The 24905-nt window shown below is 36.5% G+C and overlaps 2 protein-coding genes across 2 annotated transcripts; one reads left to right on the top strand and one right to left on the bottom strand.

Moving 5' to 3' along the window:
* Positions 11898–14278, bottom strand: LOC109230375. Its single transcript, XM_019395881.1, has 3 exons — positions 14138–14278; positions 12285–12734; positions 11898–12200 (listed from the first exon to the last, which is right to left on the bottom strand). The coding sequence occupies exons 1-3, from the start codon at positions 14276–14278 to the stop codon at positions 11898–11900; spliced, it is 894 nt and encodes a 297-aa protein (XP_019251426.1).
* LOC109229738 (monodehydroascorbate reductase) lies at positions 19463–24147 on the top strand. The gene is made up of 10 exons (XM_019395281.1): positions 19463–19572; positions 20303–20374; positions 20988–21039; positions 21424–21504; positions 21643–21761; positions 21848–22067; positions 22201–22319; positions 22404–22529; positions 22948–23088; positions 23549–24147. The coding sequence occupies exons 1-10, from the start codon at positions 19522–19524 to the stop codon at positions 23870–23872; spliced, it is 1305 nt and encodes a 434-aa protein (XP_019250826.1). The 5' UTR covers positions 19463–19521; the 3' UTR covers positions 23873–24147.

Here is a 24905-nt window from a genome sequence, read left to right on the forward strand (position 1 = left end):
TACCCTTTCTTCTATTCTTATATTCCCAAACCCTTATTTTATACGTTCAGAGGCAAAATTTGAGAGCCAAAATTTTAGAGGCAAATTTCTCTCCCTCAGTATCGTTCCTTGCATGCAAATCATTGTTCGATTTTGTTCCTGACCAGCGATTCTCAGTAGTTTGTTTCAGTTAATTTGTTCTCCTTTGTCATCTTCTTTGCATCGAACCAGCGAACTGGTATGTTTTTTATTTTGCTTTTATGCATTTTTCTTTTTGTATAACTGTAATCGCGATCAATGCTGTGTTTGGCATCAAGTATGTGTGAAATTTCAAAAATAATGATTATAACTTTATTCAATGTGGAATAAGTAGCGAATTTTTGTTAGGAAGTTATTCAGTACTTTTTTATATTGAAATGTGTTTGTCGTTCAATAAATATATTTGATTATGTAAGGATATTTCATAAAAATAGTCGTACGAATTCATAAGCTAACTGTGTTTATGAATTTTTAGTTAACTGTGCTTCTATAAAAGTTAAGGACCAAGTGTTTTAACTTTTGACCTTGAAAGTCGAAGTTCAGGACAGTGTGTCCTTAACTTTTGAACTTGGAAATCAAACTTCAGGACCAAGTGTCCTTAACTTTTGAACTTGAAAGTCAAAGTTCAGGACCAAGTGTCCTTATGTTTTGAACTTGTAAGTCTAAGTTCAGGATCATGTGTCCTTAAGTTTTGAACTTGAAACTTGAAGTTCAGGACCAAGTGTCCTTAACTTTTGAGCTTGGAACTCAAACTTCAGGACCAAGTGTCCTTAACTTTTGAACTTGGAAATCAAAGTTAAGGACCAAGTGTCCTTAACTTTTGAACTTGGAACTCAAACTTCAGGACCAAGTGTCCTTAACTTTTGAGCTTGGAACTCAAACGTCAGGACCAAGTGTCCTTAACTTTTGAACTTGGAAATCAAAGTTAAGGACCAAGTGTCCTTAACTTTTTCAAAACAATTTGCAAAACGAGGACATTATGTCCTTAATATTTAGGACACCAAATCCTTAACATTATGTCCTCAACATTTATAGAATAATCACAAGGCGCGATGTCCTTAACGTTATCAATCCAGAAAAGCAAAAAAATCAAATTCCTAGCATCAAATTCCTAGTAACAAAATAAAAATCAACAGATTCGCCGTATCGATTCGTGTGTTTTCGGGTTTGTGTAATGTTATGTCAATTGATTCGCTGTGGTTATGATGATTTGCTTTGGTTCTAGACATCAAATTGCGCGTGGTTGTCGATTTTGAGCGTAGTGACTTGAGGTGTTTCATGTGGACCAGTGTTTGGATAGGGTCGCGCATTGCAGCAAAGTTATGTGGAGGTATGACCCCTCGGCTTAGATTCGTGTGTTCTGTTTTTACGATGTGTGACGGGTTCTCAGCATTGTGTGTGGTGGTACTGGTGAGCTTGCGTTATGGCTCTCTCATTTGAGTCATTTTTCATGATTTGAGTACGTTCGGATTGTTGCTTATTGGTGCGCGAATTGCACGATTTGTGGATTTAGTTGTATTGATGTGTCATTTCACCAGAGTAGTTGTGTTGGATTAAATGAGATCCTTGGGATCTAGAATGAATACAAACGGATTCAGTTTCAGCATGTTGGAAGGATAATATCGATGTTCGGCTCAGAAATTTGCTATGCTCCTTGCCAAAGGAGAAGTGGCTTCACGAATGGTTGATCTGAGGAATGGTTATGACTTTCTACGTGTTTCATTTATCATTGGCAGTATACGGAAGTGTTGGAATGAGGCTTTATTTGATAAGAGGTTTATTATCGATATTCGGTTGTTCTGAGCAACTGTTGTGATCAGAAGTTATCGCTACGAGAGTTTGAGCTATGTGGTATATCATTTAATTGCATCTGAGGCTGCAGGTATGGTTTGTTACAGCTGGTTCAGGCTTATTCAGAGTATAGATGTGAGATTCTGATCTTGTAGATGATTTCAGAAGTGGAAATGTGGTTCAAGGTTTATGGGCTAGGTTGGATTGCGAAATTTCAATTACATTGTGTTATCGAACCTATATGAGATAGGGTGACGTGGGATTACTCCCGGGTATGTGCATGGTAAGGTTACACAACGATTTGATGGGTTTCGGAATAACTCTGGGCACGTTCGAGGACGAACGCACGTTTAAGTGGGGGAGGATGTAACGACCCGACCGGTCGTTTTGAGCTTTTGCATTTCGCTCGCCAGTTCTCGAGCATGACTAGCCCCGTGTGCCGTATTATGACTGTAACGACCCGACCCGTTGTTACGGGAGTTACCGCCCTGTTTTCCCCATTTTATGCTTCTATATGTTTCATTATGTGTGTTTGGAAAATTTGAAGTAATTCGGATAGAGTTCGGTTAGAAATGAGACAATAAGTCTCTTTATGAGAAGGTTAGTTTGGAAAAGTCAACCGAATGTTGACTTATGAGTTAGAAGGCTCGGAATGGATTTCCGATGTTTCGACTAGTTTCGGGGGATGATTTGTGACTTAGGAGCGCAATCGGAAGTGAATTTGGAGGTCCGGTGTAGAATTAGGCTTGAATTGGCTAAGGTTGGATTTTGGCGAATTCCGGATGGTAGGTGAGATTTTGATCCGAGGGTCGGAATGGAATTCCGAGAGTTGCAGTAGCTCCGTTAGGTGATTTTGGATATGCGTGCAAAGTTTCAGATCATTCGGAGGTGTTTAGGTCGGGTTTTAGATCAAATGCAAGTTTTGGAAGTTTTAGTTTAACTTAGGCTTGAATCCGTGGTAATTCGATGATTTTGGTGTTTATGATAGTGTTTTTATGTTACGAGCAAGTTCGAATGAAGTAATAGAACATATCTGTGCATTTGGTTGAGGTCCCGAGGGCCTCGGGGTGAATTCGGGTTGTTAAACGAGAGTTTTGAGGTGTAATTGCAGGTCAGATTTTTCTGTCATCTGGTGTTTCCGCTTCTGCGGAAATGGACCGCAGAAGCGGTACCGCAGAAACGGGTACTTGGTCACAGAAGCGGTCGTGGCCGGCTAGGGAAATTCCGCAGATGCGGAAGATGGCTCGCACCAGCGGGTCCGCTTAAGCGGACAAGGTGCCGCAGAAGCGGTTTTGGAGGAACCGCAGAAGCGGACTTCGCGTCGCAGAAGCGAAGTCCGGGCTTCTAAGTGAAAACCGCTTAAGCGGAAATGGGGCCGCAGAAGCGGTCCCGCAGAAGCGAAAGCGGGACCGCAGAAGCGAAAAATCGCTGGGCGACAGAAGGGTTTTAAAATAATTTTCCTCCATTGTTGACGTTCTTAAGAACTTTGAACAAGGAAATTCGAGGGTTTTGACTGAGAATCACTTGGAGGTAAGTTCCTTGGCCTAAATATTCGAATTTATGGTAGGAATTACATGTAAATTGTAGAAAATTCATCAAAAACGGGTCAAGCTAGGGCTTGGAAAGCTGTAATGTAAAAATGGAATTTGGAGGGTCAAACGAGCTCCGATTTTGGTAAACTTTATATGCACGGACTCGTGGCAAGAAGAGGAATCTTTTGGTGTGATTTTCGGAATTTTTCGAGAAGTGGGCCCGGGGCTCGGGTTTTACCAACTTCGTGAATTGTAGTACTTTTCGAGTATTTTTGTTTGGGTTATGTTTCTTTAACCCATATTTATGTATTCGTTGTGATTTTTACTAGATTCGACGCGCGAGGAGGTCAATACGAAAGGAAAAGGCATTGCGGACCATTCTACGGCCGGATAGAGGTGAGTAGTTGGTGTATATGATGGCCTGAGGGTTTGAAACCCCGGCTTATCACATTGTGACGCTATTGCAGGGCGTGACTCGCACCCCATGGCAGGTGCGGGATTGGTTATGACTGGGGATTGAGACTTAGTCCATCCCGAACAAGAATATTTCTATATTGGCGACTGATACGCACCCTGTATTGAATATATCTGGGCTTATTGCCGTGTTTGGGGCCTTGTGCCGATCTGTAGCATCCTTAGAGGATGAATGTCATTATGATAGCATGCTTTGTATGATCATTGATCTCAGTCCTGTGTTTAATCACTGTTATAAAATGCTAAGTCACTTTTCCTGAAGTTAAATATCTAAAGTATATTCTTCTTAATAAATTGGAAATTGGGAAATTAATTAAATCTGTTACGTGACTCATATGCATATTGTGGACTGAGTATGGATCGGGCTGCACGCCGCAGCGAATGATATGATTATATTGCGCTTGGGCTGAAGGAGCCCCTCCGGAGTCTGTACACACCCCCAGTGAGCGCCGTCGACGTTAAATGGATCGGGCTACGCGCCGTAGCGGTCATGTGCATTGCATTGCATCATTACATTTTATTTATATATACATTTCCAGACTTGAGTATTTTCGTTCAGATATTGCTATTCAGATTGTTTTAGAGGCTCTAGACTCGTGACCTCAGATCTTTTGGGAGTGTTTTATTAGACTTCGTATTTCTCAGTATTATTCTTCGATAAATTATTGGATTATTATTCTAAGACTATTGTAATCTCTTTAGACTGTCGGTTTGAGGTTTACGGTTGATTTGGGAACGATTGCGGTCAGGCTTGCCTAGCAATATTGTTGGGCGCCATCACGACCGGGTTTGGGGTCGTGACAAGTTGGTATCAGAGCCTAGGTTACTAGGCCTCGCGAGTCATGAGCCGGTTTAGTAGAGTCTCGCGGATCGGTACGTAGACGTCCGTATCTATCCTCGGGAGGTTACAGAACCTTTAGGAAACACTTCACTTGCTTGAAATTCAAATCGTGCGGCTTGTTATTGTGAAAAACTAAATTTCCGTATTCTATTCTCTCGCAGATGGCGAGAACCCGTGCTAACGGACGTGGCGGACGACCACCAGTGCCACCTACAGGCCGTGGTCGCGGTAGAGGCAGGGCAGCAGGGACAACACCTGCTGACCCACCAGTTGACCAGGCTCAGGGTCAGATTCCAGCACCATCTATAAAGAATTTGAAGATGGTCCAAAAATAAAACTTGTAGCCCTTGATGTCTAATTTTCAGGAAGTTAAACCAATTGTAATTTGGAGCTTTGTACAAAAAGTTATGACCATTATACTAGAGGCTATCTGGAAGAGTTGGAGAAGGCTGTTGGAAAAATTTGTTCTACGCGATCACTGGGGAGTGGCCGCGATCGCATAGGGTAAAAGAAGGGCGGGAAAATTTTGTGCTTCGCTATCGTGTTAGTTTGTCCGCAATAGCATAGGGTAAATGCCTGGGCAGATTATAAAGAACTCTATTTCGAGGATTTCTGCCATTTTTGCATTTTTGGAGCTATGGAGCTCGGATTGAGGCGATTTTTGAAGGGATTTTCAGAGGATTGATTGGGGTAAGTGTTCTTCACTCAAATTTGGTTAAATCTCATAATTATGTCTTGATTCTTATCATTTAAATTGGGAATTTGGGGTGAAAATTGGGAAAAATGGAGGAAGGTTTGGAGAGTTGATTTTGGGGATTTGGATGGCCATTTGATGTCGGATTTTGGTGAATTTGATATGGGTAGACTCGTGAGCGAATGGGTTTTCCAGTTTTGTGATTTTTAACAGATTTTGAGACGTGGGGCGGGGGTCGGGTTTGGCCAATTTCGGAATTTTTGGTGTAAATTGGTTATTTTCGAGTGGGCTTTGTTCCCTTAGCATATTTTTGATGGTATGAATCTGTTTTGGTTAGATTGGAGCATTCGGAGGCCGATTCGAGAGGCAACGGCATCGCGGGCTAGAATTTGGACCGGATTGAGGTAAGTAATGATTGTAAATGTTGTCCTGAGGGTATGAAACCCCGGATTTCACATTGTTATGCTATTTTGAGGTGACGCACACGCTAGGTGATAGGTGTGGGGTCGTGAACTGTTGGGGATTGTGGCTTGGTCCTTCCCGTACGACTTTTAAGTCGCGTATTTACTTGAAAACTATTTGATATTGTTATATTTTGGAAAGTATTATTGTGTTTGGGGCTAAATGCCGTGTCTGGGCCTTGTGCCAATTGTTTGGACCCTTAGGGGCTTTTACTACTATTTTCCTCACTGTTTTCGGTTTAATATTTACACTCAGTCATGTTATGTTCTCACTGTTTTCATAACTCGATTTTATTCACTCCTCCCGATTTCATAAATGATATTTTGAGCTGAGTACTTGTTTTACTGTCAGCCCGAAGGGCTTGAGTGAGTTCTGACTGAGTGAGGCCGATGGCCTGTGTTGTGAGGATGTTATGGGATCGGGCTGCGCGTTGCAGCGTGTTACATTGATTTGTGAGGCCGAGGGCCTGATTTATTATGCCACGAGGTGGCTCGTGATTGTAATGAGGCCGAGAGCCTGTTTGATTATGCCACGAGATGGCTTGCTATAGCGCTTGGGCTGTAAGGAGCCCCTCCCGGAGTCTGTACACCCCCAGTTAGCGTGGGTACCCAGTGTGAGATGTGATATTGCCCGAGGGGCTGTTGTTGTTTCATGTTATTGCCCGAGGGGCTGATACGAGTGATTGTGAGATAGCCCGAGGGGCTGGTTCTATTGATATTTTGCCCGAGGGGCGGTTATGCTACATGTTTTTCCCGAGGGGCTATTTTTACGTTTCTATACTTTTACTCACTGCTTTCATCACTCGTTTGAAACTATTGAAAGGTGTTTTAAAAGGTTTTCCTGAACTGAGGTGTTTTACGAGTTTTATTGCTTTACTGCATTGTTTTAGACTTATACTGTTTTGCTGTAGCATTATGCTGTAATTTGCGTGTTTTCTTACTGCTCAACTGCCTTTACTTTTATTACTTATTGAGTTGGCGTACTCACATTACTCCCTGCACCTCGTGTGCAGATCCAGGAGCTTTGGGTCGCGATAGCGAGTGTTGATATTGCTTACCAGCTGATCCTCGAAGTTGACTAGGTAGCTGCTTGGCGTTCGCAGCCCAGTGCTTCTCCTTCCTATCTCACTTAGTCTTGTATTAGCATTTCTATCAAACTATGTTGTCTTTATCTTATTCCTAGAAGAGTTGTAGTTGCTCATGACTGGTGACACCCCGATGTCGGGCTATGTTTTGGTTCCGCATTGTCTACTTTGACTTATATTATGGATTTGTTAGTTAATTATTGACTCTAAATGTCTTAAGATGAAATATTTGGTTGGCTCGGGGTTTGTGACAGCTGGCCTAGTTTCACGATAGGCGCCATAACGACCGGGTCCATTTTAGGGTCGTGACAAGTGTCCTTAACTTTTGAACTTGGAAATCAAACTTCAGGACCAAGTGTCCTTAACTTTTGATCTTGGAACTCAAACTTCAGGACCAAGTGTCCTTAACTTTTGAACTTGCAACTCGAAGTTAAGGACCAAGTGTCCTTAACTCTTGAACTTGCAACTCTCAGGACTAAGTGTCCTTAACTTTTGAACTTGCAACTCAAAGTTCAGGACCAAGTGTCCTTAACTTTTGAACTTGCAACTCAAAGTTAAGGACTGTCTGTCCTTAACTTTTGAACTTGTAACTTGAAGTTTAGGACTACCTGTCCTTAACTTTTTAACTTAATTTCTTTCACATGATTTAAAGAAAGACCTAGGATCAAAGATTGATACTTTATTGAAGATTCTTGTCAAACCTGATGAAATGAACATAGAGAGAGAATCTACTGTTCCAAGTAGTAAAGATGCAGTTGATACAGAACCTACTGTTCCAATTAACAAAGATGCAGGTGATGATCAGTGTGATGATACAGATGTGCATTCAGAAGATCATTATGAAAGAAATTATAGAGATGCGCATCTAGAAGATGAAACTGATATTGGCACTGAAATTGGGAAAGTTTAGACATAGATTTTGAATTTGTTGTCATTGAAATTTATATTCAATAGTGTAATATATATAAACTTTTTTGTGATCACAAATATATGTAGAATCTATTGATGGAGTGGAAGTTCAAGATGTAGTAAAATGTCAAGACCAAAAAAATCCAAAAGAGACAGGAGTAACAAAAACAATTTGTAAATGTGGAGTGCAATCTCAAGATTTAGAAAATCCATTGGGAACAAGTGTAAGTGAGATTGTATGCAAATGTGTTGAAGGAATATATGATCTCTTTACACATCTCTCACTTAAAGAGAAATTTGGAAATCAAAAATGATGCCAATCAAGGTTAGATGGAATTTTCATGATATGTTGAATGTTAGTTTTAGTAAACTATTAGTAAAGGGTATTAATTGTAAATGTTACAGAATCTTTTGAAGCTGCAAGGGAAGAAGATGGAGTGGACTATCAAGAGAGAAGTGGAGGACAATCTCAAGACTTAGAAAATACCCAAGGAACAAGCATAAGTGAGATTATTTGCAAATGTATAGAAGGAACATATGATCTCTCTACACCTCGCTCTCTTACCGACAATATTGGAAGCCAAAAAAATGCTAGTGAAGATAATGATTTAACTGGCATGATCTTGACAGTTGCAAAAGGTTAGACGGAGTTTTTTTTTTTAAATTTTATACATGTTTGTTTTAATCAAATATTAGTAACAAGTACTAATTGCGACTCTTGTAAATATTTTGCAGAATCTTGTGAACTTGCAATCGAAGATCATGGAGAACAGTTGCAAGATAAAGAAAATGCAACCAATATGTCAGCTCAATTGTCTGTTGAAAAAGTACAAGAATGCAGCATGGACAACACATGTATTGATTGTGTCCTAAATATTATATTCATAATTGAAATTGCCAGTACATTTCAAAAATTATGTCCTTAGTTTTTGTCTCTTCATTTGACAATTCGTTGTATAATTTACGACTTGCAGCAAACTAATGTATATGTAGTGTTGTCTGCAGAGCAAAACAAAAATGAAGCCTTTAACCAATATACTAGGAAAAGGAAGAGGGATATTTTGATGGTCCATCATTTTCTATTCTTACTCCTACTCCTCCAACTACACAAAGTAGCATTGTTGAGGGTTTGTCTATGGAGGTTGAAGGATATGTTGAAGAAGATCTTGGTCGAGGGAAAAGGAATAAGAAGCTTAGTTGGCAATTGAAATCTCCTTTTGAACAGGAAAGAAAAACAGGAACATCGATGGCGCACAATGAAAATACTCCCAAGAATACGGGCTGGATAAAATCAAATATACTCGTAAATGTATTTTTCATTATGCCAAAGATGATGCAAACTTATTGAAGAAATTCATTGGGTGGTTGGGCAAGGAGAAAAGGAAAGATCGCAAAAAGCGTAAGTCCCTAAATGTATTTCATTATTTGTTAATTGTCCTTAACTTTTGAGATTGCAAGTCTAAGTTCAGGCCCAAGTGTCCTTAACTTTTAAACTTTTAAATGTAAGTTCAGGACCATGTGTCCTTAACTTTTGAACTTGGAACTCAAAGTTAAGGACAAAGTGTCCTTAACTTTTGAACCTGTAAGTCTAAGTTCAGGACCTTTTGTCCTTAACTTTTAAAATTGTAACTGTAAGTTCAGGACCAAGTGTCCTTAAGTTTTGTACTTGCAACTCAAAGTTCAGGACCAAGTGTCCTTAACAAATTGAACTTGGAACTCAAAGTTCAGGACCAAGTGTCCTTAACTTTTGAACTTGTAAGTCTAAATTCAGGACCATGTGTCCTTAAGTTTTTTACTTGAAACTTGAAGTTCAGGACCAAGTGTCCTTAACTTTTGAACTTGGAATTCAAAGTTAAGGACCACGTGTCCTTATCTCTTGAATTTCAAGTTAAGGACCAAGTGTCCTTAACTTTTAAACTTGTAACTGTAAGTTAAGGACTGCCTGTCATTAACTTTTGAGCTTCTTAGCCTAAGTTCAGGACCTATTGTCCTTAACTTTTGAGCTTCTTAGCCTAAGTTCAGGACTAGATGTCCTTAATTAGGAAATGAGGACTAACTTCTAAATTTGATATTTTCAAAATTTTCAGGGGAGAAAAAGATATATATGCTGACGATAATGGTGTGAGAAAGAATCCATATAAATTGTACCATCAAAAAATCAGTAGCAAAATGTTCTTCCTTGAGCTTTCAGATAGTAGCTTTGTACTTGATGATAAGGTTCGATAATTCGCAAGGCATTTTTTTTATTCTTAATTTATTGTTTTTTAGTTATTATGACTGATGGATTTGTTTTATTTTTTTGGCTTTTTATGAAGCATATTGACATTGCTCTGTGTTATTTGAGAAAGAAGGAATGCTACCACCCTCGCGCCCATCCTTTTCGTTACACAACTACAGATATACTTTTTGATAACTATATGGTACTTGTATATAAGGATTTCAATGAAGATGCTACAGATGAGTTTTGGTGTGGTGATAATCAATTATTTCTGACACCATATGTGTGGGGTGATAGTCGTAGATGTGGAATTGCTTGGACAGAGGTTGACAAAATCTTTTTTCCATGTCGGCTTCCTTCAGAAGATGATGATGCTGTGACACATTTTCTTTTGGGGGTATTGGACTTGAATGAGAAAAAGATTGATGTGTACGATTCCATATATAGTGAGCCATATGAGGCAGGAATGAATCACATTGAAATGTATGCACGCATGATCCCCCACTTGCAAAAGTTCTCACAGTTTGAGGAAAATCACAAGTCTTTTGGAAATGCATTCAACAAATTTGATATTCAGTGGCAGAGATCACCACACCAAACTGGATCGACGTGTTGTCATTTGATATATAATTTATATGTACTTCAGATTTATTTTATTAAAGATATTGTTTAATTGACTCCATATCTTACATTTTTCTTAGGACTGATTGTGGTGCATTCCTTATCAAGTATGTGGAGTTGTTGATGATAGGAAAGGATGTGGAGAAATTCCAACCTGAAGACATAACAAAATTTAGAAAAGAACTTGCAGAAAATCTTTGGGCACATGGAGAGTGGAAAAGAAATTCTGGTTATGATACACCACCAGAAAATGTCGGCGACGACTATGATAGTGAAAATGGAACTTCCTGTCCAAAGGAGTTGTAGTTTAGTTGTAAAGAAAGTTAGCTGTAGTTGATTTTTTGTATAAAATTGCTGTAAAGAATCCATATGAATTCTAAAATATCTTGTAAATTGGTCACAAGGCACTTTTATTTTGCTTGCATAGTATAATTTTTGGTCACAGCTATGCCAAATTACAGTTTCAGAAGTAATATAAAGGCATCATGTTATTAATTTCTTTGTTTCTGTCAAGTATTGATTTGTCCATTTGCAATCCCTAAATTATGTGTATTGAGCTTGTAAGTATTAGTTAAGGACCAAATGTCCTTAACTTTTTAACTTGTAAGTCTAAGTTCAGCACCATCTGTCCTTAACTTTTGAACTTTGAATTCAAAGTTAAGGACCACGTGTCCTTAACTTTTGAACTTGGATTTTAAAGTTCAGGACCAATTGTCCTTAACTTTTAAACTTGGAATTCAAAGTTAAGGACAAAGTGTCCTCAACTTTTGAACTTGGAATTCAAAGTTAAGGACCATGTGTCCTTAACTTTTGAACTTGGAATTCAAAGTTAAAGACCAAGTGTCCTTAACTTTTGAGCTTGGAACTCAAACTTCATGACCAAGTGTCCTTAACTTCAGGACCAAGTGTCCTTAACTTTTGAACTTGGAATTCAAAGTTCAGGACCAAGTGTCCTTAACTTTTGAACTTGCAACTCAAAAGAAAAAAAAGCACGTAAGCGCAAAGAAACTTTGAAAATTCAGGACATGTGCTCAAATAAAAACAATCTAAATGAATCCAATTTATAGCAAAAACTTAAAGAGTAGATAAATATTAGTGGATATATCTACTATTCTCTATGCTTCCTTGAAAATGGATGGACTGCCGGAGAATATATACAAGCTGTTCTATTATGGCCAATTCTTCTGCAACGACCACATTTGAATGTTATTTTTGATGACTCGGTAGCTGGAATGTGCCTTTTCTTCTGCCTTCTACCTGAAATCTGGAGGTTTAATAATTTGTGACTTAACACTCTCTGGTACAATCCAAGAATCAGTGTGTCCTACAGGATGTATTTGTCTTTCATATGTTTTCAGCCAAGATTTCTTTAAGTACCAGTGCGAGGAAAAGTTGGACTTCTTGATGTTTCTCTTCTCGATAGCTGCAATTGCATGTATGCATGGTAATTCATCAAATTGAAATTGAAAACAATCACATGTCCTTTTGTTTAAGTCTACCAAGAAAGTAATTCCTTCTTCCTCAACTCTAGAACGCCATGAATCAACAGGGAAGACCTTCAACGTTGAAAAATTATAAGTTAGTACATTATGTTAAATTATCATTAAAATATTAAGCTAAACAAAGAACATCATACTTACATTCAAAGTAAATGCTAAATCTATCTTTTTCTTCAGTTCCTCTTCTACCCAACAAGAAACGTCATAAAAAGTTCCTCCTGCTTCATTTCTTCTTTCGTAAAACCAATGTTGTATCTTTACTTGGATGAAATCCATCATTCTTAATATAGGCAGCTCCCTTGCTTCTAATAGCATAGAATTCATTGACTCAACTATGTTTGTTGTGAGCATGTCATATCTTCGTCGTGGACTACAAGAACGTGCCCACCTTTCCGATGGTTCTTCCATCAAGTAGTCATAAGTCTTGTTATCTACTTTTGCTATATCTGACATGTATAGATCAAATTCTTTGCGCCTGTATACTCTTGCAACACTTTGGAAAAGTTTTATGACCTCACTTTTCACTTTCCTTTGCTTTAGGTTTTGCTCCAAATGATAGATACAAATCCCATGGTGGCTTTCAGGATATACCTTTGCAATGCCATATGCAATAGATTGATGCCTGTCTGATAAAAAGTTAAATTCTCACGACTCCCAATTGCATTGCGAAGCTCACTAAAGTACCACTCATAGGAATTGTTATTTTCAGATTCTGCAATTCCAAAGGCTAGTAGAAAAATTTGGTTATTTGTATCCTTTAAAACTGAAATCATTAAAACACCATGAAATTTTGACTTCAAAAAAGTTGCATCAACAGCAATCACTGGTCTACAATGATTCCAACCAGTTATTGATGATCCATATGCATAAAACATATAAAGAAACCTGAAAATACAGTATAACAGAAGGTTAACAGAAGTTAAGGACAGGTAGTCCTTAACTTAGACTAACAAGGTCATAAGTTAAGGACAGGCAGTCCTAAACTTCATGTTACAAGCCCACAAGTTAAGGACATGTAATCCTGAAGTTAGACTAACAATCTCAAAAGTGAAGGTCACTTGGTCCTTAACTTTGATTTCCAAGTTCAAAAGTTAAGGACATGTAGTCCTTAACTTAGAGTTACAAGTTTAATAGTTAAGGATATGCAATCCTTAACTTAGAGTTACAAGCTCAAAAGTTAAGGACAGCATGTCCTTAATTTTTTAACTTGCAACTCTAAGTTAAGGACCAAGTGTCCTTAATATTTTCACTGCACACATCAAAGTTAAGGACAGCACGTCCTTAACTTTTTCACTGGTTAAGGACAGCATGTCCTAAAGTTTATAAAACAGACTAATAATCTCTTTTTTGATTGTTTACCTGTTGTTGTCGTCTATCTTTATGTTAGTATATGTTCCCGGGTTTTTACTTTTCATCATATACAATTATGAAGACAATAATTAATAATTCTCTTCAGGAGTTCCTCTTATTAAAGTGAAGCACGTTGAATAGCACACCACGCCTTGTGATACCCAATGTCTAGTCCATGCAATTTTTGCATTTCTGCCGCGACAAAAGCTGGTGTAACTTCAAATCTTGGGTCTCGAAGATTGTCAATGATGTAACCACTAATCAACTTTGAAGTTGCATGCCTTTAATCAGCTTTCATAGTGTTAACTGAGCAGTCATGATTTTTCTCAATCTTTACTATCTTGAACAGTGTTGAATCTTTAACTCTGAAAGCACATACACACCACCCACACTTATCATCATTGCATTTCAACGAATATCTTGTTGAGACTGATCTAACAACCTTAAATTCAAAATGTCCTTTAATTGCTATATTCGAAGAATAGTTAATTATGCCCTTCTTTTTGTCAAATATTGATCCCACTTTAATTTCATCCAACGAAGCATTTTCTCTTAATATCGTAGTTGGGGATTCTTTTTTGTTTCGAATTTGAGCTTCGTCTAGTTAGTTAAGTAGAGGTTTTTTCAGCAACTTCTTCTATTACCGGTGCACTCTCTAAGACTTGAATACCCAAAGCTTGTTCGTTGTCAATCTCTATAATGCTTTGTCCTTCCACTTGAATAGAATCAAATATTTGAAGCACCTCTTCAATTATTGGTTGAGCTTCAACCATATCTATTTCCATTATCTGTTGGCATTTGTTTTGATTGTCATGTTGATTTTCTCTATTGACATGTTTAAAGGTGCTTGTAGATCCAAAAACTCTTTCCGAAACATCAACAATGAAACGACAACCCTTGAAGAGTGAATGACTTTTTAGTAACTCTATACATGCGTGAAGATCTAAATCTTTGGATACAAGCATTCCCTTGTTTGTTCCAAGGTTGATATCAAACCATATCATTGCTTCAAACTTGTCTCTATCCAATTCAATAACTTCAAACACCTGTTTAATGAAATCTTCAAATCGAATTGCCTCAGGTACTAGAACAAGCTTTGTTTGATGATCAAGATACTTATAGTCTGCAGTCTATCTACCATTAAAAGCAACTATAATATATATTGTTTCCATCCTGCAAGTCAAGAAAATGGAAATTCAGGACATATTTATAGAGCAATCCTTGTATAAATTAAGGACAGGAACTGTAAGTTCAGGACCAAGTGTCCTTAACTTTTGAACTTGGAAATTAAAGTTAAGGACCAAGTGTCCTTAACTTTTGAACTTGAAATTCAAAGTTAAGGACCAAGTGTCCTCAACTTTTGAACTTGGAAATCAAAGTTAAGGACCAACTGTCCTTAACTTTTGAACTTGGAATTTAAAGTTAAAGACCAAGTGTCCTTAACTTTTGAACTTGAAAATCAAAGTTAAGGACCAAGTGTCCTTAACTTTTGAACTTGAAACTTGAAGTTCAGGACCATGAATCCCTGACTTTTGAGCTTGGAACTCAAACTTCAGGACCAAATGTCCTTAACGTTTGAACTTGAAAGTCAAAGTTCAGGACCAAGTGTCCTTATGTTTTGAACTTGTAAGTCTAAGTTCAGGATCATGTGTCCTTAAGTTTTNACAGATGAGTTTTGGTGTGGTGATAATCAATTATTTCTGACACCATATGTGTGGGGTGACAGTCGTAGATGTGGAATTGCTTGGACAGAGGTTGACAAAATCTTTTTTCCATGTCGCCTTCCTTCAGAAGATGATGATGCTGTGACACATTTTCTTTTGGGGTATTGGACTTGAATGAGAAAAAGATTGATGTGTACGATTCCATATATAGTGAGCCATATGAGGCAGGAATGAATCACATTGAAATGTATCATGATCCCCCACTTGCAAAAGTTCTCACAGTTTGAGAAAAATCACAAGTCTTTTGGAAATGCATTCAACAAATTTGATATTCAGTGGCAAAGATCACCACACCAAACTGGATCGTACGTGTTGTGATTTGCTATATAATTTATATGTACTTTAGATTTATTTTAATAAAGATATTGTTTAATTGACTCCATATCTTACATTTTTCTTAGGACTAATTGTGGTGCATTCCTTATCAAGTATGTGGAGTTGTTGATGATGGAAAAGGATGGGGAGAAATTCCAACCTGAAGACATAACAAACTTTAGGAAAGAACTTGCAGCAAATATTTGGGCACATGGAGAGTGGAAAAGAAATTCTGGTTATGATACACCACCAGAAAATGTCGGCGACGACTATGATAGTGAAAATGAAACTTCCTGCCCAAAGGAGCTATAGTTTAGCTGTAAAGAAAGTTAGTTGTAGTTGATTTTTTGTATCAAATTGCTGTAAAGAAAGCATATGAATTCTGAAATATCTTGTAAATTGTTCACAAAGGCACTTTTATTTTGTTTGCATAGCATAATTTTTGGTCACATCTATGCCAAATTACAGTTTCAGAAGTAATATGAAGACATCATGTTATTAATTTCTTCGTTTCTGTCAAGTATTGATTTGTCCATTTGAAATCCCTAAATTAAGTGTATTGAGCTTGTAAGTGTTAGTTAAGGACCAAGTGTCCTTAACTTTTGAGCTTGGAACTCAAACTTCAGAACCAAATATCCTTAACTTTCGAACTTGGAAATCAAAGTTAAGGACCAAGTGTCCTTAACTTTTGAGCTTGGAACTCAAACTTAAGGACCAAGTGTCCTTAACTTTTGAACTTGGAATTCAAAGTTAAGGACCAAGTGTCCTTAACTTTTGAACTTGGAACTCAAACTTCAGGACCAAGTGTCCTTAACTTTTGAGCTTGGAACTAAAACTTCAGGACCAAGTGTCCTTAACTTTTGAAGTACTTGGAACTCAAACTTCAGGACCAAGTGTCCTTAACTTTTGAACTTGGAACTCAAACTTCAGGACCAAGTGTCCTTAACTTTTGAGCTTGGAACTCAAACTTCAGGACCAAGTGTCCTTAACTTTTGAACTTGGAAATCAAAGTTAAGGACCAAGTGTCCTTAACTTTTTCAAAACAATTTGCAAAACGAGGACACTATGTCCTTAATATTTAGGACACCAAATTCTTAACATTATGTCCTAAACATTTATAGAATAATCACAGGGCGCGATGTCCTTAACGTTATCAATCCAGAAAAGCAAAAAAAATCAAATTCCTAGTAACGAAATAAAAATCAACAGAAACACACAAAAGCATAACTTACTGTAATTTTATGTCGATTTTTGGACGAGAAGCTACTACAATTTTGGACGATCACAGTCTCTGCTGCTGCTATAGTTTGAAATCGGAAGAGAAGCTACTGCAATTTTGGACGATCATAGTCTCTACTGCTGCTTCGGAAGTTAGTTACGTGATGTTGCTGTTGATCGTTAATAAGGAGCGTAGGTATAAGCTTATAACAGAAGGGTATTTTCGTCCAGGTCAGGTAAAATTTTATTAAAGCAGTGGCTAAAGACTAAAGACATTTAAAACAGTGGCTTAAAAATAAAGACATGTGCTATTAATGGATATCTGTGCACATCGCCCATTAATTAACAACCTAGATTAAGTCCTAAATCAATCTAATTTGTAGAATTAAGCCTAATTAACTATTTCTAAAATTTAAACAATTAATTAATTTAAAACTAATGAAAGGAAATTAATAATTTAAGACCAAGACTAATGTAAAAATGATCATTCTTTTTGTGATTTTGTTTAATAATGCAATTAATAAACAACTTAAATCCTAAAAATACAAATAAAACCCTAAAATGTAATGCATGAAATTTTTTGACATTTTTTGTGGTATTTCCTTATGATTTAAATATTAAATAGGTAACTAAATGCAAACAACCATTAACAAGAAATTTCTTAAAAATTCTATAAAAATTAAAAATAATTAGAAAAATCCTATTTTTGTTAATTATGTAGGAATATTTTAGTCGGGCAAAAATTACGTGCTCACACGTACTAATTTGGGTTTCATAGTTTTTCAATAGTTTCTTTTTCTCCTTTAATAAATAAAGTGTCCATAAAAAAAAACTTTTCATATTGATTTACACCAAACTACAACTCATGGTTTGATTATTTTTATTTCCTTACATGTTTTCTTCGATTTATTAGTGCGGTTTGTTTAAAAGTTAACATATGGTAATGATAATAAAACAATTGCCAATTTATGATGATTTTTCATGTGAATATCTTTTTGCTGATTGCGAGATTAAGAGATCTTGACTCAAGAAAATTTCGGCTGGATTAAATTATTATTTTAGTATTAATTCTACTCAAATTTTAACACCTCCTATTAGTTTAACTAGACTATTTAACACTTCGACAAAATTAGCAAGCCACTTTGAACAAGTGAAGTGCCATAATCCCATTCAGTTTTATTTACATAAGTATATTCAATATATTCGTACTTATGAGGTTTGAGCAGGGTAATGTATACGTAGATCTTACTTCTACTGTGTGAAAGTAGAGAGGCTGTTTTCGATAGACCCTCGCTCAAGAAAAACATTTCTCTGCAGGTTTGAACAAGAAAAACAGTAATGAAAAAACCATGTTAAAAGAATAGAAGACAAGAACAGTAACAACAGCAAAATAACAAAGTAGTAAGAAAATCGAAGCAAGGGGAATAACACGTGGTAATAGAAATCAAAGAATAAGAAAATACGAGAATGATAATAATAATAATATTGACATGAGAAATACAGAACAGATACAGTATTCCGAACTCGACTACCTACTAACCTTATACTCTAATCTTCGATCTCCATATTATATTGTTGAAAGGCTCAAAACCCACTTCTATGCTTGTATAATATGGAATATATTTGTATTTCTTATTTTATATATACATATTCCTATGAAAATTTCCCGGTCAAACTTTTGTTTTGACCTATCTTGTTCTAGGTCAGCCATTTAAGAAGGCTATGTAGTTAGCTAATTTGCCATGATACCTTTCACACTTGATCATAGCGTTTCTTATTTTTTAATTTTGCAAAAGAGGACTCGAGGTTTCTCATTCATTTTCGTCAAATGAAAAAAGTTTTATTTATTATTTTAGTTTTAATACTGCCTGATTGATTAATACTTGACCAAGATACGTTTCACACTTGACCATTTCCTTTATTGTAGGCATTCTTTGTCTCACCAATGACGTCAATGTTTGCCACTTTCCTAATTTTAAAGACAAATGTCAAACCCCATTGAATTGAATAAATAAATAAATACACATTGATCAAATTTGATTTCATAACTTGGAGATAACTTTTATTTATTTCTACTTTGCAACTAAATAAAGCATTTATTTTATGTCATGTGAAAGTTTAAAATAAATTATTAATTCTTCGCGGTATCTTTATACTCTTGACAACATCTAGAAGTAAATTAACAATGGTTCATGTCTCTCACATTATGGAAGATATTTATTTTGAATATATTTTGTACTATAATAATATCTCAAGAATACCAAATTTTAGATAGTTTTTTCTTGGGTGAATAGTTATACATTTGACCAGTTAGCTAAAAATAATTATATCCACTAGTCAAATATAGAAAAAGTATATACTAATTATATATAAAATATTTATATTATACATTAATATAAAAATATATATATGTTATCGTTGTTATTTTTTAGACTATATTTCTCCCAAGAAATAAAATAATGCTAATAGTGTGATAAAAATTTTACATTTTTTTTAAAAAAAGGATTGATCTATGTAGAAAAGAAAATCACATTTCCAAATTTGACTTGATCTTCATTCTTCTCTGCAATTGTCGTGGCGACGGCACAGTCAGCAAATTGGACGGCAGCCGATGCGCCACGTGTAGGCCGACGATTGATTTGTACCTTAGCCAATCACAAATCACCATCAGCCCAAAGCTACTGTATCCATTATAAATATAAGTCCACATTCATTTTACACTGATTATCATCTTCACAAAAAGCTCAACAACTTTCACTGAAAATTCATCAATGGCAGAGAAGTCGTTCAAGTACGTGATCGTCGGCGGCGGCGTTGCTGCTGTAAGTAATCTTTCAATCGATGATTTATCCTTTTGTTAATTACTCAATTTAGCTTGGCTTAATTATGAATTTACACGTTGTTTGAATTTGAGTTCGGAATTAGAATTCTAGTTTTTGGATTGTTTTTTTTGATAATGATGAGGTTTTTGATATGATTCTGTATATTAGTTTGCAGTAGATCTGAAAGTTAGCATAGTGAAGTGACCTTTGGTTTCTGCATCTGTACACATATACACCACACATACACACAGATAGACATGGCGCACAGTTTTACACATACATAAATACGTATATTGTAGTTATTCAGTTCTATCTTAATAATCGGATGTTAGATTATGGAGTCTGAAAGCGAGAAAGTTGTTGTAGGTAAGTTTATCACCTTTCAATGTTTTGATATATGCTTCTATAGTTAATTTGCTTCAAAATGGAGTTAGAGGCTTTGAGTACGGAGACTCGGTGTGTGTATGGGTGTGTTTTTATTTTCGTTAGTCAATTGTTAGATTCTCCTGTGTGAGAGCTAGAGTTTTGTTAATAGGTAAGCTTATCTCCTTCACTAATTTGGTGGAAAAATGTTTTACTAGGAACTAGCTGAAATACAGGATTGTAACCACCTCCTCAAAAAAAATCTAGTTTTGTTCTGAACTCTTGTAGGAACAAATCTTGTTGTTATTAATTAAGATTTTAGAATGCATGGTCATAATGAATTCAATAATTGTGGTTGCATTTGCAGGGGTACGCGGCTAGAGAATTTGCAAAACAGGGAGTTAAGCCAGGGGAACTGGCTATTATCTCCAAAGAGGCGGTAAGTATTTCGAACTGCTTTCTTGCTTTCACTAATTCAATTGTAAATCTTAGTTATGCTGCTGCTTCTGTGGACTTCAATTTGGAGAAGGGTGCATTCTTTTGCTTTTAGCTTGAACCTTAAGAGTAGGTTTTAGGATCAAAGGTTATTTTGTCTCTAGATTTACCTTGATATTCCAATTAGTTTTGTCTATAAGAATCTCTATATTCTATTATATTGATGTTGGAAGCTAATTTTTCATCAGCTTATATGCTTGTAAATTGTCAAAAAGCATTCATTCATGATTTCATAGCAACAATAAGATTGTCAAAGTCCCTTTGATATATGTTTGTCAACTAGGAAAGAAAAAGCTCCTTATCCTCTACCATTTGCTTGTAAACTTCTACCATCCTTGCTTTTGGAGTTCCTGATCCCACCTCTGTTATCCCAGTGCGCTAGGCTATGCCTCTCTCTCTATGTGTCTCTTGGATGGATTTTGTTGCAACTTATCTACTGTTACGACCATTCCTTCCTGCTCAGCCTGCTTAAACTTTGTATCTAACCATCTTTCCTTTTTTCAGGAAAATAGTGTTAGCTTTGATCTGATTGACTAAAATATTTTTTTCTTTGTCAGGTGGCTCCTTATGAACGTCCTGCACTTAGCAAGGCATACCTTTTCCCCGAAGGCAAGTCTTCTTTTAACTTGGACAGTGAATTGATCTCTGTCTATGGTAAAACTTGAATAGCGGTTGTTTTAGATGGGATACAGAAACTGCATGTTAGGTTTTTTCAGTATTAAAAGTCTTTACACACACACACAAGAGCACTTAATGCGTTTCGCTCACATATTTCTTGTAAACTAATCACTGCTTCACTGCTTCCCCGACAAGCAAAGAAAAAGAAAAAATGGGAAGTCAAATTGAGCATGATATATTATACAGATGTTATCTCATGTAGTTTGGCATAAAATTCTATGTCAAAAAGCTGCTGGCTTACTATTTTTTTTGGTAGTTGACCTCTTTATCAGAAAAACCTTTTTCCTGACACCTTATTATCCATTTTTCTACCAGGAGCTGCAAGACTCCCAGGGTTTCATGTGTGCGTTGGAAGTGGGGGAGAAAGACTTCTTCCTGAATGGTATGCAGAGAAAGGTAATAATTTCCTTGTGTTTATGCATTATTTGCAGACATATGGCCATGCAGGACTTATGTCAAATTTTGCATAACAGTTGTACATCTGGTTGAAGACGCATTTACATCTCTTATGCATCATATGGTCTCATCTTGCAGGCATATCATTGATCCTGAGTACTGAAATAGTGAAAGCAGATCTTGCTTCAAAGACTCTCGTTAGTGCAGCTGGGGAATCTTTTAAGTATCAAACTCTTGTTATTGCAACTGGATCAACTGTGAGTCTCATGGAATTTGGTTTGTTCAGTGTTATTACTTTTTGTCGCCGGCCATTATATGAACTTCTCGTTCTCTGTCTGTTCAGGTTCTCAAGTTGTCAGATTTTGGTGTGCAAGGTGCTGATTCCAAAAACATCTTCTACTTGAGAGAAATTGATGATGCTGATAAGCTTGTGGAAGCAATAAAAGCTAAGAAAAATGGGAAGGCTGTAATTGTTGGGGGAGGGTACATTGGACTTGAGCTTAGTGCTGTAATGAGACTGAACAACATTGAAGTCAGTATGGTTTACCCAGAACCATGGTGCAGTAAGTAAATTGTTTCTAGTCCCCCCACTGCATGCATAACATGAAACATTAAACTGTTTCATGCTAGTTATGGAGAATATAATATCCTGATTAATTGGATTCTAATCTTACAGTGATCCTTATGCATTTGCAGTGCCTCGGCTTTTCACAGAGGGCATAGCTGCATTCTATGAAGGTTATTATCAGAACAAGGGAGTCAATATCATCAAGGGTACAGTGGCTGTTGGGTTTGATACACATCCAAATGGAGAGGTTTTTCTCAAGACTGCACCACTTTGAGAAATCTTGTTGAGCTTCAAAGCATTACCTCACAGCATTCTTGTTTCCAAATTGCAGGTGAAGGAAGTCAAACTTAAGGATGGTAGAATTCTGGAAGCTGACATAGTAGTCGTAGGAGTCGGGGCACGGCCACTCACGACTTTATTCAAAGGGCAAGTTGAAGAGGAGAAGGGTGGAATTAAGGTGTGTGCTCACTGTTCAGTCTCATCCTTCTATTAACTTCTGATTTTTCGTATTTTGATTCTGAAAGCAGATTATTTTTGTTACTCTCCCGGTTAAAACATTAAATTTTTAAGTATAAGCTTCAAAAGTAGATCAAAGCAACTGAGATGATTCGTTAAGGGAACAAAATAAATAGTATCACATCAATGGATTCCAAAAGTTCTGATGCTTCCTTAGGTAATCATACACGAGAATTGTATTAAATAATGGAAATACTTGAACTAAGGAAACAACATATTTTTCTTGTCGAACTAAAAGCTGTGTGTTCTTGTTGAGCTAAATGTATGTATGTTTTCTGTATTAGAATTACAATGCATTATGTCATGTTCCATTTGAACTTTCAGAATTGCTATACTTACGCCAAAGGTTCTATTTGCAGACAGATGCATTCTTTAAAACAAGTGTACCTGATGTATATGCTGTGGGTGATGTTGCCACTTTTCCTTTGAAAATGTACAATGACATTAGAAGAGTTGAACATGTTGATCATTCTCGCAAATCTGCTGAGCAGGCTGTCAAGGTATGTAGCTCCCTGATGTGGTCCAAAGTTAATGTGAAAGTGTTATATCATCATCCTTCTTACAATACGTTATTCTTTACTAGTCAACTATGACTTTGATCTCATGATATAAAATGGATATTTGAAGCACACTAGACGTGTAGATTAGGGTGTTCAAATACTGAAAAACTCTCTCCACTCTACTTGCTGCTGGTTGTTTATGTCCCAGCTCTGTGTATATTTGCTATAGCATGAGTACAAATATGTGACAGTACAATGTTAAGATTACACTCACACAGGTCGTCATTTTCAAGGAACATGTTGTCCAAGTATTTTGAGTTCAGCAGATCTTTTCCCCGTCTTTTGCTTCCACTCTATAACTTCTTAGAACAACTCAGTCAAATGTAGTTACAATTCCTGAACTTCACTTTTTTTCATGGTGAAGTGAAAAATGTTAAATGTTACTCTGTTGCCCGTGCAGGCAATTTTTGCCAGTGAGCAAGGGAAGTCTATTGATGAATATGACTACCTTCCATACTTCTACTCCCGTGCCTTCGATTTGTCTTGGCAATTCTATGGTGATAACGTGGGCGAAACAGTGCTCTTTGGTGATGCTGATCCCAACTCTGCAACTCACAAGTTCGGACAATACTGGATCCAGGACGGAAAGGTTGTTGGTGTATTCCTAGAGAGTGGGACTCCTGAAGAGAATAAGGCAATTGCCAAAGTTTCTAAAGTTCAGCCCCTCGTTAGCAGCTTGGATCAATTGGCAAAGGAGGGCCTCAGCTTTGCCTCGAAGATCTAAAGCTTACTTATATTGGATTAAAAACGGCTATTTGAAGTTTCTGCCTTCATACAATGTTGTAATTGTTTGATACTTTTTCGTGGCTGGTTGATTGATTAATTATGATGTTTCCTCATCTTGAGTTTAGTTGCAGAAGATCACCCTCTAAGGGACTAGCCATTTAGGCATATATCTACCTAAAGGAGTGACATCTGTAAATAAGGGAATGTTGGATACAATGGTTTCTGAAATACCTTTTTCCAGAAAATATGATCATCTATTTATTTGATTATGCCTATCGAATGAAAAAACACAGTTAATCACTTTGATTCTGCTCAAAGGAGTAGTACTCCATCTGTTACATATATGTGAAACTATTTTCTTATTAATCGGTTTAAAAAGAAAACACATTTCTACATTCAGAAATAATTTAACTTTAAACTTTTTATTTTACCCTTAATGATATCTTTTATAGCCACAAAAACTTCATGGGTATGTTTAAGATGACAAGTTCAGAAGCATTTTTTCTTACTTAAACTTCATGCCTAGTCAAACTACGTGAAAATAACACGGGCTAGCTAGTTTACAGACCGGTAATTGAAAAATAGCCAGCTTCTCCAAAATCATTGAAAAATAGTCATTATTTACCGCAACACGAAAAATTTCAGCATAATATACTGGAGATTGATGCACTTGTGTGTGTATGAATTTCCAGCATATTATGCTGGAACTCCAACATACGGAAAGTTCCAGCAAAATATACTGGAGATTGGAGCACCTGTGTAAGAACTTCCAGCATATTATACTGGAACTCCAGTATGTTATGCCGGAATATTTTCCGGATTTTGAACAGTGTTTTCGTTCAGATTTGTCTTTACATGAAAAGTGACTAAATTTCGATTACTTTTGAAACTATGACTATTTTTGAATTACCACTTGTAAATCTGGCTATTTTTGAATTTCACCCTCAAACTACACCACATAACTTGAAATGGGAGAGAATAAACCAAGTATGACATGATATAATCTGACACCTTGTTAGTATATATATATA

The sequence above is a fragment of the Nicotiana attenuata genome, chromosome 7, assembly GCF_001879085.1.
Source record: "Nicotiana attenuata strain UT chromosome 7, NIATTr2, whole genome shotgun sequence".
NCBI lineage: Eukaryota > Viridiplantae > Streptophyta > Magnoliopsida > Solanales > Solanaceae > Nicotiana > Nicotiana attenuata.

Coding starts and splice junctions, on each gene's coding strand:
- LOC109229738 (XM_019395281.1), top strand. CDS start 19,522: ATGGCAGAGAAGTCGTTCAAGTACGTGATCGTCGGCGGCGGCGTTGCT. Junction 21,040..21,423: donor GGCATACCTTTTCCCCGAAG/GCAAGTCTTCTT, acceptor TTTTTCTACCAG/GAGCTGCAAGACTCCCAGGG. Junction 21,762..21,847: donor TTATTGCAACTGGATCAACT/GTGAGTCTCATG, acceptor CTGTCTGTTCAG/GTTCTCAAGTTGTCAGATTT.
- LOC109230375 (XM_019395881.1), bottom strand. CDS start 14,278: ATGGAAATAGATATGGTTGAAGCTCAACCAATAATTGAAGAGGTGCTT. Junction 12,735..14,137: donor AAGTCTTAGAGAGTGCACCG/GTAATAGAAGAA, acceptor GGCATTGCAAAG/GTATATCCTGAAAGCCACCA. Junction 12,201..12,284: donor ATTTAGCATTTACTTTGAAT/GTAAGTATGATG, acceptor TCAACGTTGAAG/GTCTTCCCTGTTGATTCATG.